The 19,348-nt window shown below is 36.0% G+C and overlaps 1 protein-coding gene and 1 pseudogene across 1 annotated transcript; both read left to right on the top strand.

Annotated features, from left to right (window-relative positions):
- Positions 1-55: 55 nt before the first annotated feature.
- Positions 56-3,072, top strand: LOC131649163 (aluminum-activated malate transporter 12-like). Its single transcript, XM_058918913.1, has 6 exons — positions 56-1,002; positions 1,095-1,235; positions 1,388-1,660; positions 1,770-1,891; positions 1,981-2,124; positions 2,301-3,072. Exons 1-6 carry the CDS (start codon positions 714-716, stop codon positions 2,946-2,948), a joined length of 1,617 nt encoding a protein of 538 aa, XP_058774896.1. The 5' UTR covers positions 56-713; the 3' UTR covers positions 2,949-3,072.
- A 7,964-nt stretch (positions 3,073-11,036) lies between these two features.
- LOC131648561 (F-box/kelch-repeat protein At3g23880-like) lies at positions 11,037-13,192 on the top strand (annotated as a pseudogene).
- The last annotated feature ends 6,156 nt before the right edge of the window (positions 13,193-19,348 follow it).

Genomic DNA, 19,348 nt, shown 5'->3' with positions numbered 1-19,348 from the left:
GCTCAAATATAGTCTATTAATATTTGTTCATGACTTAACTATGTTTTCCTACCAAGTTTAAGGGATTTTGCTTTTAGTTCTGCTAAATTTATATTCTCTTATTGATCCGTGACAACTGTCACATTCATAACTTTTTGTCTTAACCATCATTGATCTTTGCATATATTAATGTTACAAGTTTGAGGCACTGTTTTTTAAGATGCTGTCTGCTTTGGTTGTCCGTTAGTATTGTTTTTAGTCAAAAAAACAACTCAATTGATTGGATTGAAGAGATTGGAATGTGGAGTTTTTTTGTTGTACTAGGATTAAAACATTAAATATGCTTGTAGGCAGTAGCCATCCTCGTTAGACTAAGCTTACGACAAGCTTTACAATATAAAAAAATCATCATGATTATAATCTAAGCAAGTAGCTTATATTTAACAATAAACTTAAAAGCAATAACATGAAGCACAACCTGTATTGTTGGATCAGTGACCAATAAATAAGTGCTGCATGCCATGTAGGACCAACATATATTGACTCTAAGCATCATTGAAAGCAGCCAGTGTCTTTCTCTTCATAAACATTTTGTTATTATTTTCATCTGTTCTAAAAGTAGTATCCAATGCAGTATCCACTATCAAAGAAAAATACATAAAAATAAGTCCTTACTGTTTTAATATCCTTCTTTACGCCGAATTAGAACTTGTGATGAGTACTTCACATTAGGCATGAGAGTTTTGATGAATGAAACAAACAACAATACTATGAGTAGCTCAAGTTATTGGAAATCATTTTACAGTTTTGCTGATAAAGTGAAAAGATTTCCAGGTTTAATGAGAAGGACAATTTGGAAAGTTGGCAAAGATGATCCAAAAAGGATATTCCATTCACTGAAAGTTGGTTTGGCTTTATCACTTGTATCTTTGTTGTATCTAATGGAGCCTTTGTTCAAAGGGATAGGAACAAATGCTATATGGGCTGTCATGACAGTAGTTGTCGTCATGGAGTTCACTGTAGGTATGCTATTCGCATTTCTATGTCACATTTTATTTATATGTGTTTAGATCACAACTTCATAGGTATTAACGAAGGATCGATTATCGTTGCAGGGGGAACCTTATGCAAAGGACTAAATCGAGGATTGGGAACTTTGTTAGCAGGATCATTGGCATTTTTTATTCGGTATCTTGCGGATATTCCTGGTCATATTTTTCAAGCAGTTTTTATCGGTGCGGCAGTTTTTCTTTTAGGTAAGTATATTCTCGACTTTTGAAAGAACCTTTAAGTGAATCACATGAATATTTAATCATCTTATAATGTAATTCTGATAAAGTTTTCTGTCTTGTGTCTTGGAGATTCCCAAATTCTTTGCATAACTGTTGTTTCACGGTTGGTTTTGCAGGAGCAGCAGCTACCTATGTGAGGTTCATTCCTTATATAAAAAAGAATTACGACTATGGTGTTTTGATATTTCTCTTGACCTTTAATTTGATAATTGTATCAAGTTACCGCGTCGATAATGTCTTGGCCATTGGAAAAGATCGAATGACCACCATAACTATAGGTGTCGGTCTTTGTCTTGTGATGAGCATATTGGTATTTCCAAACTGGTCAGGCGAAGAACTCCATAATTCTACTATATCAAAGCTTGAAGGCTTAGCCAACTCTATCGAAGGTAAGTTGACCGACCTTTAAGAAACAATGCCATTTGTGAAAACATTAACTGCTCAAGAGTATTTATATTTCCTCAATCCACATAATTGAGTGTGAAAACAATGATGCAGTTTCCGTCATGGAATATTTTTATGATTCTGAAAAACAAGCAAATGAAGATGATTCATGCGAGGATCCTATTTACAAGTGCTACGAGGCCGTTTTAGACTCTAAAGCTAAGGATGAAACACTGGTAAGTTAGTGTCCTTTTTTCGTCAATTAAGTATATCCGAAATTTCCCTTTCTATGTAACAGAAGATCTTACCATGTAGAATTAAACAGGCAATGCAAGCAAATTGGGAGCCAAGATACTCCAGAATCTGCCACAGGATCCCGTGGCAGCAATACACAAAAGTAGGAGCTTCTCTTCGTCATTTTAGTTATACCGTTGTAGCACTACATGGATGTCTTCAGTCTGAAATTCAGGTACTAACTTTCATTTCATTTCCAAATTGAAACAACTTACCACTTTATCTCACTATGCTAACTCATATTTTTCACAAGAAATCGCTTCCACTTTCATCTATAAGGTTGATCATTGTGATTTTATTCTTGAATATGTCCTTTTAACTTATCTATTATTTACCGTATGATTCATGAAGACACCAAGGTCAATCCGTGATCTATACAAAGATTCTTGTATCAAACTTGCACAAGAAGTATCAAAAGTACTACGGATAATGGCCAACAGCATAAGGAAAAAGCATCAGTTTTCCCTTCAAATTCTCTCAAACAACCTCAATGAAGCTTTACAAGACCTTGACAATGCCTTGAAATCTCAGCCCCAACTCTTACTAGGCTCCAGGAATGGTGCAAGTCGAACACTCATATCCCCTAAAACTCCAAAAACCCCCAGAACGCCAACCTCTTACAAACATGAAGAAGAAACTAGAACCGCATTATCAAGAGTTAAAAGCGATTGTTGTTCCCCAACTGGAATTAAATCCAAAGAGCATTCTCGAGAACAAACAAAAGAAGGACAAGTACACCAGAAGGTTTTGAGGCCGCAACTTAGTAAGATTATCATCACTAGCCTCAAGTTCTCAGAAGCACTACCTTTTGCTGCTTTCACTTCATTGCTAGTGGAGATGGTAGCAAAACTAGATCATGTTATGGATAAAGTTGAAGAGTTGGGCAGAATGTCACACTTTAGAGAATTCAAAGATGATGATGAGAGTATTGTTGTGACTTGTGAGAGACCAAAAACGAATATAGTTGATAATGAATTGCCTTCATATGGAGCAGAATAATTGTTACTAATTGTTTATCATCCCATGAGTAAAGTTATACATGTTTGTTCTTGAAGTTTGATTTCTTTGAGAGATTAATCCTAATTATTATTCCTTGATAGGATCTATCCAATACCATGAACACTCTGACACAATACAAACTAGATTTATATTAATAAGCAAGGAAGACTACATATGATTTGGCTGAATAATGTTTACATTGTCTGTGGAAGTAAAGTATATACTTTTGGAACATCAATTAATGGAATAAAATGTAGTCAAACAATAGTAGCAATAAGTTGCAAGCACTCAACACTTATCAATAACTTTGGTAATAAGGTCAAGTATAACTTTGTATAAGATACATTAAAGCTAGAGATATCTCTTCGTATAAATTATAAATTAAATGCATTTCAACATTTGTGAATTCTAATTGTTTATTGTTTTTTTTTTTTTTAAAGCAAGAAACAATTTTATTAAACCAGAGAACAAAATACATCAACGACAAGAACTCCCCCATCAAAGAAAATTACACTCCTATTGCAATCTAGCTAAGGTAAAACAATGGGTTATTGCTAAACTCGTAGAAATTACAATTGGCACGCATAATTTTCCCGATAAAAGACCATCTCCAAACAAGGGCTTTGCAACTCCACACTACATCTCTTGAATTCCAAGACGAGTTGTTAAAAACAATATCATTCCTCCTCAACCAAATGCTCCACAGAATTGCTAGCCAAATAGTTCCCTCCTTCCCTTTTTTGACCTTCTTAGATCTACAAAACTTACTCCAAACCCAAAAACTCTCCTTCAAATCCTCAAAACAAATATGTCTCAAACCTATCCATTCGGCCATCTCCTTCCAAACAATATTGACGTTCCGACACCTCAAAAAAGAATGATTCAAGGTTTCATTAACTTCCCCGCAAAGAGCACATACCGTACTCGAAGAATCAACAATAATACCTCTTTTCAAAAGGTGATCTTTAGTTGGTATTTTATTGAGGAAACTACGCCAACCAAAAGCTTTTACCTTGGTCGGAACCTCCACCTTCCATAAATCAATAAAGACCGTATCAAAACGATTACCCGGACCGATAGGAATAGAACTACCATTCAAAATGGAATAACAAGATGAAACCGAAAAAAGACCATTTTTATCATGAATCCAAGTTAGTTTATCGTGCTGTACCGGACACAACTTAACGGACACGAGAATCTTTGCCAAAGCCTCCAGCTCAAGATGGATGAGCGTTGTTTGGCCCGCGGAGGCTGTCGGCTCAGTGACGGTTCTGCTACTATCCTCGACTGAATCCGCCCTCAGCGGCTCATGCAGGCTCGACATAGACAGAATCTCAGCTTCTGCACCGCCAGGCTCTGCACCAGCATGCCCTCCAATGGCCGCAACACCACCTTGAGAACCAACACCCCTCGGCCTCAACACAGTACCTCCACTGGCTGGGCCAGCTTCCAAACCTGCACTGACAGTATGCCCCCAAGCCAAAACAGAATTAATCAAGAGACCAAAATCACTCCAAAACCAATTACCCTCCTTCCATCCCCCCATAGCACCTATTGAAACTTCTTTCAATAAAGTATTACTATAAAGAACAGGAAATAGATCTTTTAAAACTCCCTCTTTCAACCATCTATAGCATGCCAAAATGAAATAGAACCACCGTTACCTACATGAAAAAAACAATTGTTAGCAAAAAACTCCGCCGGGATTTTGGACCCCAAAGAAGTGATATCCCTCCACCACACCGAAGAAGACCGCTCCGAAGAAATTATTTTAGAACAAAAGGAAGCTCTCAACTTCACATCCACATATCTCGCCTTCAAAACACGAAACCACAAAGAATCCGTAGCCCCAAACATTCTCCAATTCCACTTCAAGAGAAGCGCCTTATTGAACTCTTCTAGATTTCTAAAGCCAAGGCCACCCTTCTCCACCGGTATACACAATTCCTTCCAACTCACCCAATGCATTTTCCTGTTGTCCTCCGAGCCACCCCATAAAAAATTACTTTGTAACTTATTAAGTTCCGCTATAATCCTTTTAGGAAGAGAGAGTGAAAATTGCCAAGCTACTCAACACCGATTTTATTAGAGTGATCCTCCCCCCAAAACTAAGCCACCGCCCTTTCCAAGTATTTAGCTTCCTCCTCACTTTGTCCACCAAAGGCTTCCAAGATGAAATCCTCCTAGGATTAGCACCGATCATTATACCAAGAAATTTGAATTGTTTATCCTCCGAAGTACAAGAAAGAAAATTCGTAGCCACCTCCAAAACATGAGGATTGATATTAATACCTATCAACTTGCTTTTATGAAAATTGATTCTAAGGCCGGACACCATCTCAAAACCCCTCAACACCGATTTAATCGCCCAAAGATGATTCCAACTCCCATCTCCTATCAAAATAGTATCATCCTCAAATTGAAGAATATCTATTTCACATCTACCATTCACATTGAAACCTATAAAATCTCCATTTTCAACCGCTTTCCCAACTAAAGCTCTTAACCCTTCCGCTACAATAACAAAAAGAAAAGGAGAGAACGTGAGGTCAAGATCCTCTCCATTTTTTTTATCTTTTTCATTTCTTCTCTCCATTTTTTTTAATCTTTTTCATTTCTTCTGTTATCTTAAGTTTTGAAAATATACATGTAATAATGTGATATTTAATTGGGGTGTTCGCGGTGCGGTTTGGTTTGGTTTTGAGCATAAAAGTCATCCTAACCGCGAGATAAAAATGCATGCGGTTCGGTTTGGTTCGCTAATTTTTAAAAAGTCATCCAAACCAAACCAAATCAAACCAATGCAGTTAGGATCGGTTCGGTGGGCTGCGGTTTACACCATAAAATAAAAATGTACTGAAATAAAAAAAGGAAAATAATTCATTAATTCTTCCATACATATATTACAGTACCATAAAAAAGAAGTTTTTCATACTAATTACACCAAAATAATTCATTCTTCCATACATGTATTTTACACCAAAATTACTACCATATAAGTATCAGTATCGTGTATTTTACAGTACCATACCATGTATTTTACATATACTACATATTAAATTATTAATATAACTTCAGTTTTTCATACTACATGCTATATACAGTTTTTTATACTAATAAACTACATACTACATACTACATATACAAGTATCACAAGTATCAGATAACTTCAGTTCTAAATATTAATACAACATTACAACTTCAGGACTAAATATTATCAGTACTGTACTATATTTACACCAAATGCTTCTCTAGAATGAGTGAGAGAGAAATCAGAGAATGAAGTTGAAATGTTGAATAGGAAGAATGAAGAAATAGTGAGTCACGTGACGTGAATGTACAATATTGCAATTGAATTGGAAATATAATAAATTAATTATAGAAATTCAAAAGTTTAGTTAAATATATGTGGTTTGGTACGGTTTTGTGAAATGAAATCCGCAAACCGAACCGAACCGTGAGGTTCAACCCAAAAATCATCCAAAACTATTCAAACCAAACGCGGTTTTTGCGGTTTTCGGGTTGGATTGGTTCGGTTTGCGGTTTTCCTTTTGAATTGGTTCAGATACGATCACCCCTAATATTTAATGATCATATTTATTTTTAATACACATAAAACTCTTTATTAATGGAGAGGAAAAATAGAGAGAGAAAATGGAGATGATCCCAACCCGTATACGTGTCTTCGTATCTTAATATTATTGTACATATATTTTTTATAATACTATTAACAATTCATTATAATTGATCTCTTATACAATTGAATATTTGATTTTTCACAAGATTAATTGAATAGAAATATTTTCAATCTTTTAAAATTATTGAAGAAAAATACTTTTAAATAGTTATAATTATCACACGCAAAATTTAGAACCAACTTAAAAAATAAATAAACCATATTATTTTTTATTATTTTCTTAAAATATTATTTTTTAATGGGGCAACACTTAACTTTTTAATATAAAATATTTAAACATTTTTAAACAAATAATACATTTTGTGGATGCAGGTTCCCCAATATGATACACCTTTAGCTGTATCCCTCCTTGTGTAGCTTGCAAGACTGAATGGAAAAATATTTGTCGTGGCGCGTGAACAAGCTTATATAGGATCAACAGTTATAACTGTTTATGTTTGTCTTGATGTGGATTGTGGAAGACTGTCTGATCAGATCCAACTATTAATGATGAGCGAATGATCTGCATCTAGTGTGCATTACCTCTAATTTAAGATGATTATGATTTTGAAATATAATTGAATTGTGTATTCAATAAAATTATTGACTCCGAATGAGAGTTTTTGAAAAGATTTAAGAAAAAATGTTATATGATCACAAGTGACCATCTAAATGCTACTCTCCAAATTATGCTTATTAGAGTTTGACCAAATTTATCCCTATAAAACTGACTTATAAGGTGATGGGTGTCACTCTATATTATTTCAAATCTCAAAAGATGTGCAATTGACGAGGAGTCTCAATAAACAAACATAAACGAAACAAAAGTTTAGAAGACAAGCAACAAAACCGTATTAGGGATCTCCCCCTTAATATAATAGATTCATGCAACTTCACTCATATTATGCTATTACCTGAAGTTCAAGGATTAAGGGGGAAGCGAGGTTTTAGAACCTTTGAACATCCAACACTAATGATGCGGCCTAGCATCATTACGAACAACTTGCCCTAATAAACATCCTCGATAATTTTCCCTGTCTAAAACAAAAAGGCAGATGAAAGATGGCCTGGAAATTATTCACTCAGAGTGGAATCGAACCATGAAGGATTTTCAGTCATTTGCTCTAACCATATAAGCTCCAGCTCCCCGAAAAAAAAGGCTTAGCTTCGTGCACCATAATGATAACGGTATTCTTTTTTTTGGGGGGGGGGGGGGGAAGGAATTCGCTCGCTAGTGCATTGCATCTCACCCAAGGTTCACGTCACTTTCGATCTGGCCAGTCCCAAGGTGATCTTGTTGTGTCTGTTTCTGATCAAGCTGAACTTTCTTTGTTGGAAGGGAGTGAAAACCTCTTTGATGTTGAGGTTGCGGCTCATTGAGAACTGTTGTGGGGAGACCATAGTTGGGGTTGGGCTTGATCCTAAACCTCTAACTATCCTAGGTTCTAGGTTAGGTGGAAGTGAAAAGACTAAGGGAGATGCACCATAGATAACTTTGTTAAGTTTGAAAACTAACAATAGATTTGAATAAAAGAAGGAGTTTGAAAACTAAAAATAGATTTGAATAAATGAAGGCTAGAGGTTGATGCATATAAACTTCTCCATGTAGTTCACCATTAATGAAAGTGTTGTTCAAAGATGTTCAAAGATGAAGTTGTTTATAATTTGGGAAATTGGAATGGAGATGTATGGTGTTGGTATCTGTCTAAAGGTGAAGAAGTTTTGGGGAGAGAGGCGTCTAGGGAATATGCAGAACTGCAAGCTTTGTTGGTTGGAATCAGCCCTATCAAACTTGTCCAAGATGCGTTCATATGGCCATTTGACACATCCAAATGCTTTACCGTAAAGTCATGGTACGATAAGATCAATTAACAAGGAAGTGCAGTTGTAGCTGTTGGACTGAAAGAGGGTCTTAGAACCATTTGGGGAGCAGTTGTTCCTTCGAAAATTTAGATATTTGGATGGAGATTGTTAAGAGATAGACTACCAACCCGGAGACAACTTCGTAGAATAAATATTATAGCTCAAGATCAGGAAACATTGTGTGTATTCTGTGATTTACAGGCTGAAGACTCATAACATTTGTTTCTGCATTGTACCAAGCTAGCACCATTGAAAAGTATAATTTTAATGTGAATGGATATTCATATGTCAACTGGATTGGATTGTTGTGGACATTTGTTGAATTTGGTTGGACAATTGGAAGGTAAAATGAAGAGTAATAGGGCTGCAACCATATGGATAACAACTTGCTGATGTATTTGGAAGGTGAGAAATGATATAATTTTCAATAGTGCAAAATTGGAAAATTGGACATTGAGGACTTATTTTATATGATACTATGGTACTCTTGGTGGTTGATTGCTTTAGGTTCTAAGTGTTACGGACTGGACCAATCATCTAAATTGGCCCAATCCACTCTTTGGCTCAACGCGCTCTGGAAGAAACACGCGACAACCTTCCCCGACACGTTCCGGGCAAACAACAAGCGAGGACCGAGCACGTTGGAGTCGCGTGCTCGGCAACGGCTAACTCTCCGTGTTTCCTGGCTGCAAATCACACATAGGCCCTCAAAAGGTGGAATCGACCGTTACAGAATGATCTCATAAATAGCCCTCTAGCCTCAGAGGGAAAGGTAATCACATTTCAACCCAAAATCTATCACTTTTCTGTTGTACCTTGTTGTCCAAACACTTACTTTGGCATCGGAGTGCCTTGCAGGTACAACCCTATTTTTTCTCTCAATTGTCCCGAAGTCTAAGTCTCTCAGTTGCTGGCCACCTGTTCTGCTTGAAAAAATCACTAAGGGAAGCATCAAATATAATTTCTATGAGTGGTTTAAAAACCCTCTTTTATGTTTATGATTTTTCTGTAACCTACTGAAACTTGTGTCTTTCTTGTAAGGGTTGGAGTACCCTAGTACCGCTAATTTTTATACAAAAATTGCTTATGAAAAAAAAATACAATTAGTCAAATTTAAACTTTAAATTAAATTAATTTAAACATGATCAAAGAAGGATTTAATAGTAATTTCCAAAATATATTCTTTGGTTAATTAAATATTCGAAGTAAAACACTTAACAAAATGTTACATCTTTACTTTAAGTATCTATTAAACCCTTAATTATACACGTTTAAAGAAAGCTTAACCTCATTCTCATAAATAACTATATTTTATTATTGATTTAATATACATTCTTTTAAAATAAGTAAATGCTAGTAACACTCAAGACATAAGTTAATAAATTATTTATAAAAGTAATCTTTTAAAGTGTATTAGACGTCCACCCATACGATGTACAGAAAATTTTTATTTAATTAATAATAAATAATTTATTAATAAGTATTATAGTTTAAATTAATAATTTAAAATATAATGATATGTATAAACAATAATTTAATAGTTTGTGTGTCTTAAAAAATAATAAATATATATTTTCAACAAAACTAAAAAATAGGAACAAATCATAAAATATAGAGAAAAAAAAATACTAAAAATGACATCTTTGTTTAATTAATGAATTATTAAATAATTAAAATTGTTTTCATCTATTAATTAAAATTATTGTCAATAATAGTGTCCTATTTTTTAGTTTGTAAGTTATGAATTGAAAAATGTATTACTAATGAGTTTAAAGGCAGTGCACTGTGTAAATTAATTTTACACATACAATCAATCAAAATTCTTACATTTGCTATGAGATATTAGTTTTTTTAAATTAAAATTGTGTTTTAATTAGATACATAGTTGTGATAAGTTGACAGTATAAAAATATTGTACACATATCCTTTTTTCTCTCAGTAATTTGACTCTAAAATATATTTTAATGACTTAACAACTTTAATTAATATACAATCAAATTTTAAAAATTACAAATCTAATTTTATTTTCAGTCAAATTTTTTAGTCAAAGTATCCTTAAAATGTGCCAAGTTAACCGAACCCTAGAAATAAATAAGTTTTTAAAACGGTTACTCTCATCGTCACTCTCCTAACCTTCATCTTAGGCTATGTTTGGGAGTTTGGAGGGGAAGGGAGGGGAGGGCTTTAAAAAATAGGAAGAATTGGGTGAAAAGGGTAAAAAGATTTTGGGTAGGAGGGTTTTGGAGGGTTTGAGTTTATTCATAACACCAAAAACCCCATAAAATGGGGGAACTCAAAAATTGTATTGTAGGAGGGTTTTGGAGGGTTTTGAAGGGTTTACATAAATTTTTCAAATATGTTTTAGGTTGTTATAGTATTATGAAAATTAAAAATTTATTAATAATGATGACTCTTTTATCATTCTAAACAAAATCATTTTTTCAAAAAATGTTAAATATTTTCCTATATTTTTTTAAAATTTTATTTTTGGAAGCCTTCCCCTCCCCTCCCCTCCAAACTCCCAAACATAGCCTTAGGGTTTTCATGTGATGGGATTGGGAGTTAGCAAATGCGATGCCCTAAACAACACCGCTTGTTATTCTCCGTCACTGTCGGAGGAAACAACCACAACCCTAACATCACTGTCTCTCAGCAATTCTCTTCACGCGCCGCCTCTTTCATTTGATCTGATCGAAGAAATACTGTGTCGACTATCCGTGAAACACCTCCTTCAACTCCGCTGCGTCTGCAAATCATGGAATTCTCTTATCTCCCGGGATTCCAACTTCGCCAACAAGCAACTCCGCTTGTCAACCTCTAACCATGAACGCCACCACCTCATCCGAACCCCTATTCATTCCCCAAAGGAGTTCGTTCTATGTCATTCTCCGATCTCCTCTATCTTCGGCTCCGACTCAACTACCACCGTCCAACAGATCAACTACTCTATCAGAGAGATTCTTATCAAAGAAGACTATGGTGGTATGAGATCTTCCATTTGTGACGGCATGATATGTTTTAAGATAGGTAGTTCTTCAGCTATATTGTGTAACCCTTCTATTAGAAAATTCAAAAAATTGCCTCCAATAATATTTCCAGTTCCAGACCAAAGTTTTGTTCAAAGCGAATTTACCTTACTGCATGATCGTTTCACTAATAATTATAAGATTGTTGCTCTTAATCTCCTTGGTAGCAAAAAAGAAGTCCATGTTCATATTGTAGGTACAGATTATTGGAGAAGGATTCCGGACTTCCCAGGTCCTAGACTCACTCCTATGCCTCGGGGAATATTTCTGAATGACTCCGTTAATTGGTTGACATATGATTCGGCCTCTCGCACGCGTCTCATTGTTTCTCTTGATTTGGAGAAAGAGTCCTATCAAAAACTTTTGATTCCTGCCTTTGATGTTATTACGTCTTTTATTAGCTTCGGGACATTGAGGGGCTGTTTGTCAATTGTTTTTCAAAGGAACGATTTTTCTGATGTTTGGATTATGAAAGAATTTGGAAATGAAAAGTCTTGGACTAAATTGGTAAGCGTTCCTTACACGAAAGAATGTGGTGTTTATGGTTATTCCAGAGCATTATATATTTCAAAGGATGATCAAGTGCTGGTGGATTTTTTTAATGAGAAATATGGTTTGGTGGTTTATGATTCCATAAACAATACTTTTAAGATTCCTAATTTTCAGAAAAACATCCAAGGTGAGATGGTGACAGAAGATGTCTATGTTGAGAGCTTGATATGGCCTCTGTAGATGTTGTGCTATGGGACCAGATTTAGAGACTCAAATGCAATCTATAGCTTAACAAACGATGGTGTATGCCGATGGTGTATGCGACTTGATAATAAATTGCTATGTTATTTTTCATTTATTTGTTAGTTAGAGTTGAGATTATATTGTATGTTGTTAACAACCATTCAAATCTTTCACCATTAATGATAAATTTCTCTTATTATTTACATTACTATTCTCAATTTTGTTTTGTATATCATTTGTTGGTTTCTACAAGCTGCTGTAATGTTTCTCACAATGAACACTTGCAAAACATGCTTCATTGAATAGCAGATAGAGATGGAATATTTGCTTGCTAAGGACCAAACCCTCCATCAGATTACTAGTTTGAATATACATAGACTTTCTAAAAGTCGAATTAAAGAATATATATATATATATATATATAACCAATATGTTATTCTTCACTCTTAAATTTTTCCTAGTTGGTTTCAAAAATATTTACCGGTGAAATTGACACATTAAACCAGTGAAATAGATATTATTCAACGATACACAAACTATTTCTGGAGATCCAATTTACCGATAAAAATAGAATAAATTCATATTTATTAAAAAAAATCATAATACAATAAGTTGGAGTAAGGATCTGAATAAGGTCTTTGCCTTCTTCTGCTAAAAATGGTAAGGAAACACATAGTTTCGGAAAGATAAGGAACAAGACCAACACACTATGTGTTAGATGTGGCCATCACAACTCCCATCTCTAGAAAAATTGTTGTTCAACATGTACCTATCCAGCTGCTCGTGTGAGGAAATATAACTGAAGTGTCAATGCTATTAGGAGAAAGACCACTTGAACTCGTAGAATGATGTACTTGCATAATGTTCCTCATAGATTTAAGTGTGGACTCAGAGATGGTACTCAAGCTGCACCCAAGAAGAAGGGAGGAGTTGTTTCATCCTAAGCCTTCGGAAGATTGTTTACTGCTAGGCTAATTAATTATAGTTGTTCTAGGCTATCCGTAAAGCCCAAAGCGAAATAACTAAGAGCGAACCTCGAGTTAAAGGCACGCAAATCAGGTAGACCTTTGCTTGCCCAGAACTAGACAATACTGCAGTTCAGCGCATAAATCATCATCAGTTCCAATCAGACGGATGTTCGCAGAACATGCTACATCACGTGCGAACAGTTTCAACCGCTCTTGATATATATGGGTAAAGTATGTCCTTTAAGGTATTCAAGTCTATTTTCATTCTCGCATTACTTCTCTTTCTCTCACTAACTTGAGTGTTGGAGAGCTAACATTTTAGACCAGTCCCCTCTCAACCCCATCAGAAGTACATATCCATCGCAATGAAGCATTCATAGTTTTTTCTCTCATTTTTAGTTCACACATAAATAATGGAGCCATTTTTGGGAACCAAAATCTGATTTTCGCTAGTTTCCATGGAAACCATATATCCATATCATCAATTTTCTCTCTTGAAGTTCCAACCTCCTCCTTGAGAAAATCTATCCTTATACTCGTTAAACATCATGACGTCCAAAGTCATTCGATCTGTCGTTCAACGACAAGCTATCGTTGCTATTGCTGAAGCTGCCATAGCCCTACCTCTTTCTCCTCAAATGGAAGATGATATGGTTTTTATGGTGTTTCCATCTGAAACAATGCAACGAAATCTCGCTCCTTCAAGATTCAATCAAGGAACGTTCCAAGCTCTATAGTTCTTCAAATATACTCCCTCCATTCCTATTTATAAGCAAATTTTAATTTTTAGATTCATTCAATAAATGTTGTATTTGGATGATATAAAGACTATATACATCCTTTATTTAATGAAAGTAAAAAAGTTAAAATTTGCTTATAAATAGGAATGGAGGGAGTAAACAACAATCTCACCATGGTGGACCGTCGATCCAACCTATTCCAATACCTGTTATACATTGGTAGGAAATGCTCCCAAGCCTTCAATTGTTATAGCATAATCTTGGGGTGCACTGAGCCTCCGACCTGCTCAACAGCGTGAATAATCTGTTGCACCTGCAGAACTCTCAATCCTTCGCAAAAAGACTATTTAGAATTGAAGAGAGCCTGTAACACACTACTCTAAGACACAATACTATGTGAGATACAGTCTTATGAAGAAATTAAGATGTCGCACCATATTAACATATGGTTCCTGTTGGTGCAAATATGCTACAAAGAGAATTATTGAGGTCACCAGCTTGTAACCGGCATGATGGATATAAAACTCCCCTGACGATTATGAAGGAAGAAGCAACAGGCACATTCCCTTCGAGGTTCATCGTCCTCAATATTCTCCAACACATCATTCCTCTAGATGTGAAAGATGAAGGAAAATCACAATATAAAATAGAGAAAAAAAAAATTTTCCTTAAGATTATCCTTACAAATGGACATGATCAGTGATATAATGGTTGCCTCTTATGACCGTTAATTGATCATTATGATGTTCTAAGAACACTCTAAAAAAAATATTAATACATTGAAAAATTAAAATAATTATTTTTATAAATATTTTCTTTATTTAAAATCTTTAATTTAAATTGGTCATGGTATATGTTTTCTAATAACAAGTTCAAATAGATAATAAAACTATGCTAATTATACAGGTTAGTGGATTATCGGATTCACTTATTCTTATTGAAGAGTAATTCAATATTCAGAAGATGAGCATCAGAAGCTCTAGATGTCAGATGTTCTGATCCGGGTTGATCTTCTGATGGTTACTCAGAAGATAGTGTTAACCAAAAGTTCTACCTTCTGGGTCCTGTTAGCTTAGTTGTTTAGTTAAAGGGTACTTTAGTATTTGTTAGTATTGTATTGTTTGTACCTTTAGACTTGTTCACTAAGTTTACTTTATTAGGGCTTATGTGGCAAGATTTTCTTTTGTATAAATAGCCTTGTAGTAGCTATCATTACTAACACAAGTAGTAGAATACATCAGTAACAATTATTCTCTCATCTCTTTTGCGTCGTTATTCCTTTTGTTTATTCTTTTTGTTATCATCTTTCATTCTTGTGCACCAACAATTGGTATCTAGAGCTTCGGTTCCAAACACAGGGAAACACGAGTGAACGTGAGTTTGTATAACTGTGTGATTGATTTTGTTTATGGGAAACAAATATGTGTTGAATCACATTTTCTCTTGGTTGTTTGTGGGTTTGGGAAATACTGTGCGAGTGTGAGTGAAATCTGTTTTTCTGCACAAGTTTGAAGATGAGTGGAAGCAACTTGAATACCAAATTTCCAGTTCTTGATGGTAAAAACTGGAATAGATGGATGATTCAAATGCGTGTATTATTTGGTGCTCAAGATGTTCTAGATCTTGTCACTGAAGGATATGTTCCGGTTGCAGCGGATGCAACGGAAGAACAAAGAGAAGCGCAGAGTGAAACAAGGAAGAGAGATCAGAAGGCGTTGTTCTTCATCCATCAGTGTGTGGATGTGAATGTTTTTGAGAAGATTGTTGATTCTATGACATCAAAGGAGGCGTGGGATATACTAGTCAGGTGTTACGGTGGTGACGTATCAGTGAAGAAGATGAAGCTTCAATCTCTGAGAAAGCAATATGAGAATCTCAACATGAAGAACAATGAGAAAGTTTCTGAGTATATCTCTAGAGTGATTTTGATCACTAATAAGACGAAAGCTTGTGGAGAAACCCTTTCTGAACAAGTAATATTAGAGAAGATATTGAGGTCACTTACTCCTCAATTTGATTATATTGTTGTATCTATTGAACATTCTAAAGATCTGGAAACCATGAGAATAGAAGAGTTGCAAAGCAGTCTAGAAGCACAAGAGTTGCGTTAGACTGAAAGAACTTCTGAAAAGGAAGTTGAGCAAGCTCTAAAAGCTTCTTTTTTCAAGAAGGACCAGAAGCATTCTTGGTCAGAGGCCAAGAATAGACGTGGTGATAGATTCCAGAAGGAAGCCTCAACTTCTGATGAGAAGAAATGTCAGAAGGGAAAGGAGAAGAAAAAAGTTCAATGTTACTGTTGCAAATAGTTTGGCCATTTTGCTCTAGATTGTTTGAAAAACAGAGGAAGGAAATCAGAAGAAGCAAATATAGCTAAAGGTGATTCAGATTATGAACCTGTGCTATTGATGGCTTCAGAGTCTGACGGAAGATGTTTGTCAGAGTGGTGGTATATGGACACTGGGTGTTCAAATCACTTGACTGGAAACAAACAATGGCTGGTAGATTTTGACTCTAAAAGGAGGACAAATATCAGATGTGCTGATGACAAGTACCTTTATGCAGAAGGAATGGGAAATGTCAAAGTCAGAGTGAAGAATGGGAAGAATGTTCTGATCAAAGATGTTTGGTATGTTCCTGGAATCAAAAGCAATCTGATGAGCATGGGTCAGCTCATTGAATAAGGTTTCTCAGTTGTTATGAAGAACAACCTCTTGAAGTTGTATGATTCCAATCAGAAGTTGATTATGCAATCTAAACAGTGAAACAACAGAACATTCAAGGTGATTGTAGAAACAACTGAAACAGAGTGTCTGAGTGCAGAAGGCTCGGAAGGTGATAGTAAGTTGTGGCATAAGAGGTTGGGGCATCTGAACTATACAAGTCTGGGACATCTAAGTTCTAAGAAGCTTGTACATGGCATCCAAAGATTGTGAAGCCTGAGAAGTCATGTGAGGTGTGCATGAGAGGCAAACAACCCAGATTTCCATTTGTATCAGAAGTTGCTCCAAGAGCAAAGCATGCTCTGGGAGTAGTGCACTCTGATGTGTGTGGACCATTTCCAGAACCTTCACTTGGAGGAAATAGGTATTTTGTGTCTTTTGTGGATGAGTTCACAAGAATGACGTGGGTAAAACTTATCAAGTTTAAGACTGAGGTGTGCATAAAATTCCAGAAGTTCAAGGTGAAGGCTGAGAAGCAGAGTGGTCAGAAGATAAAGATTTTCAGAACGGATGGTGGAGGTGAGTATAAATCTACAGAATTCCAGAAGTTCTGTGATGACAATGGAATTGAGCATGAGGTTACTTCTCCTTATACTCCTCAACACAATGGTCTGGATGAATGAAGAAATCGTATTTTGCTTGATATGACGAGAAGTATGCTAAAAGAGAAGAAGCTTCCCTACAATCTCTAGGGAGAAGCTGTTGGTACTGCAGCATATGTGCTCAACAGGTGTCCAACGAAGAGGCTGAAAGAAATTCTCCCTTTAGAGAAGTGAACTAAAGAGAAGCAAAGTGTTAGTCATCTGAAGGTTTTTGGTTCTGTGTGTTATAAACACGTTCCAGAAGCTAGAAGGAAGAAGCTGGATGATAGGAGCAGAGTGATGTTATTGGTGGGGTACCAAAGTACAGGTGCATACAAGCTCTATTGTCCAGAGACTAACAAAGTTGAAGTCAGCAGAGACGTCATTGTGAAAGAATCAGAAGTATGGGATTGGAGAGAGTCTCAACCAAATTCGGATGTAGAGATAACTTTTGAAGAAGAGTTAGAATCAGAAGATGAAGAATCTTCTAAAGATGAGTCAGATGGTGAATATGATTCTGATCCAGATTCTGATGATGATCCAGAGTCTGGTGGTAGTCATGATTTTGGAAGGGAAAACTCTGAAGATGTAGAGTCTAGAGGACAAGCTTCTGGAGACGATCATGAAGGTGGTGACTCTGGAGTAGGTGACTCTGAAGTAGCTCAAAGGCCACAAAGAGTCAGAACTATACCTAGAAGGTTTGCAGATTTTGACATGTTGCAAGACACAGAAGTTGACTCAGAGGGAGATGTCATTCAGTGTGCCATGTTAGTAGATTCTGAACCAGTGGGTATTGAAGAAGCGCTCAAGAAGAAAGTCTGGCTGAATTCCATGAAAGAAGAACTTGATGCTATAGAAAGAAACAAGACTTGGAAGCTGACAGAACTTCAAAAAAGAAGAAAGCCATCAGCGTCAGATGGGTTTTCAAGGTAAAGCTGAAACCAGATGGATCAGTTGGTAAGCACAAAGCAAGGCTAGTGGCCAGAGGTTTTCTTCAGAAACCTGGACTAGATTACTTTGAGGTATTTTCACCTGTAGCTAGACATGAAACAATCAGACTGGTGATTGCGTTAGCTGCAAATAGGAATTGGTCCTTGATGCATCTGGATGTAAAGTCTGCATTTCTGAATGGTCCATTACAAGAGGAGGTATACGTGTCACAACCCCCTGGCTTTGTGAAAAAGAATCAGGAAGGGATGGTGTACAAATTACACAAAGCTCTGTATGGATTAAAGTAGGCACCCAGAGCTTGGAATTTGAAAATTGATTCATTTTTCAAGAAGCAAGGGTTTCAGAAGTGTGAGATGGAATATGGAGTTTATGTGCAACATTATGGAAGCAATATGATTCGGTTGTGTCTTTATGTTGATGACATATTGTTTATAGGGAGTTGTCCAGAAGATCTGACGAAGTTCAAGAAGGTGCTGATGAATGAGTTTGAGATTACAGACCTTGGAAAAATGTCATATTTTATAGGGATGGAGATTCTGTACTCAGGAGATGGTATCATTCTGCATCAGTTGAAGTATGAGTTAGAAATTCCGAAGAAGTTCAAGCTGGAGAATTGTAAAGCTGTTGTTACACCGTCAGAAACGAATCAGAAATTGGACTCTGACTCTGAAGGTGAAGATGTTGATGCTACGATCTTCAAACAGCTGGTGGATTGGTTAGTAGGCTCATGAGTAAACCTAAGTGGTCCCTTTATCAAGCTGTTGTCAGAATCTTGAGATATATCAAGGGAACTCTGAAGTTTGGCATATTGTTTCCTTCTGGGAGAAAGGAAGAATCAGAGTTATTGAGTTACTCTGACTCTGATTGGTGTGGAGACAGAGTTGATAGAAGGAGTACCTCTGGATATTTGTTTATGTTTCTGGGAGGTCCTATTTTTTGGAGTTCCAAGAAGCAAGTTGTTGTTGCTCTATCAACATGTGAAGCTGAGTACATTGCAGGGGCTATAGCCGCATGTCAAGCTGTGTGGCTTCTGAATTTATTAGAAGATCTGAAGATTAAAGTGAAGAAGCCTTTGAAGCTGATGATTGATAACAAGTCTGCAATCAGTCTTGCCAAGAATCCGGTGTTACACGGAAGAAG

The sequence above is a fragment of the Vicia villosa genome, linkage group LG2 (assembly GCF_029867415.1).
Source record: "Vicia villosa cultivar HV-30 ecotype Madison, WI linkage group LG2, Vvil1.0, whole genome shotgun sequence".
In the NCBI taxonomy this organism is placed as follows: Eukaryota; Viridiplantae; Streptophyta; class Magnoliopsida; order Fabales; family Fabaceae; genus Vicia; species Vicia villosa.
This window is presented reverse-complemented; position numbering and strand designations above follow the sequence as displayed.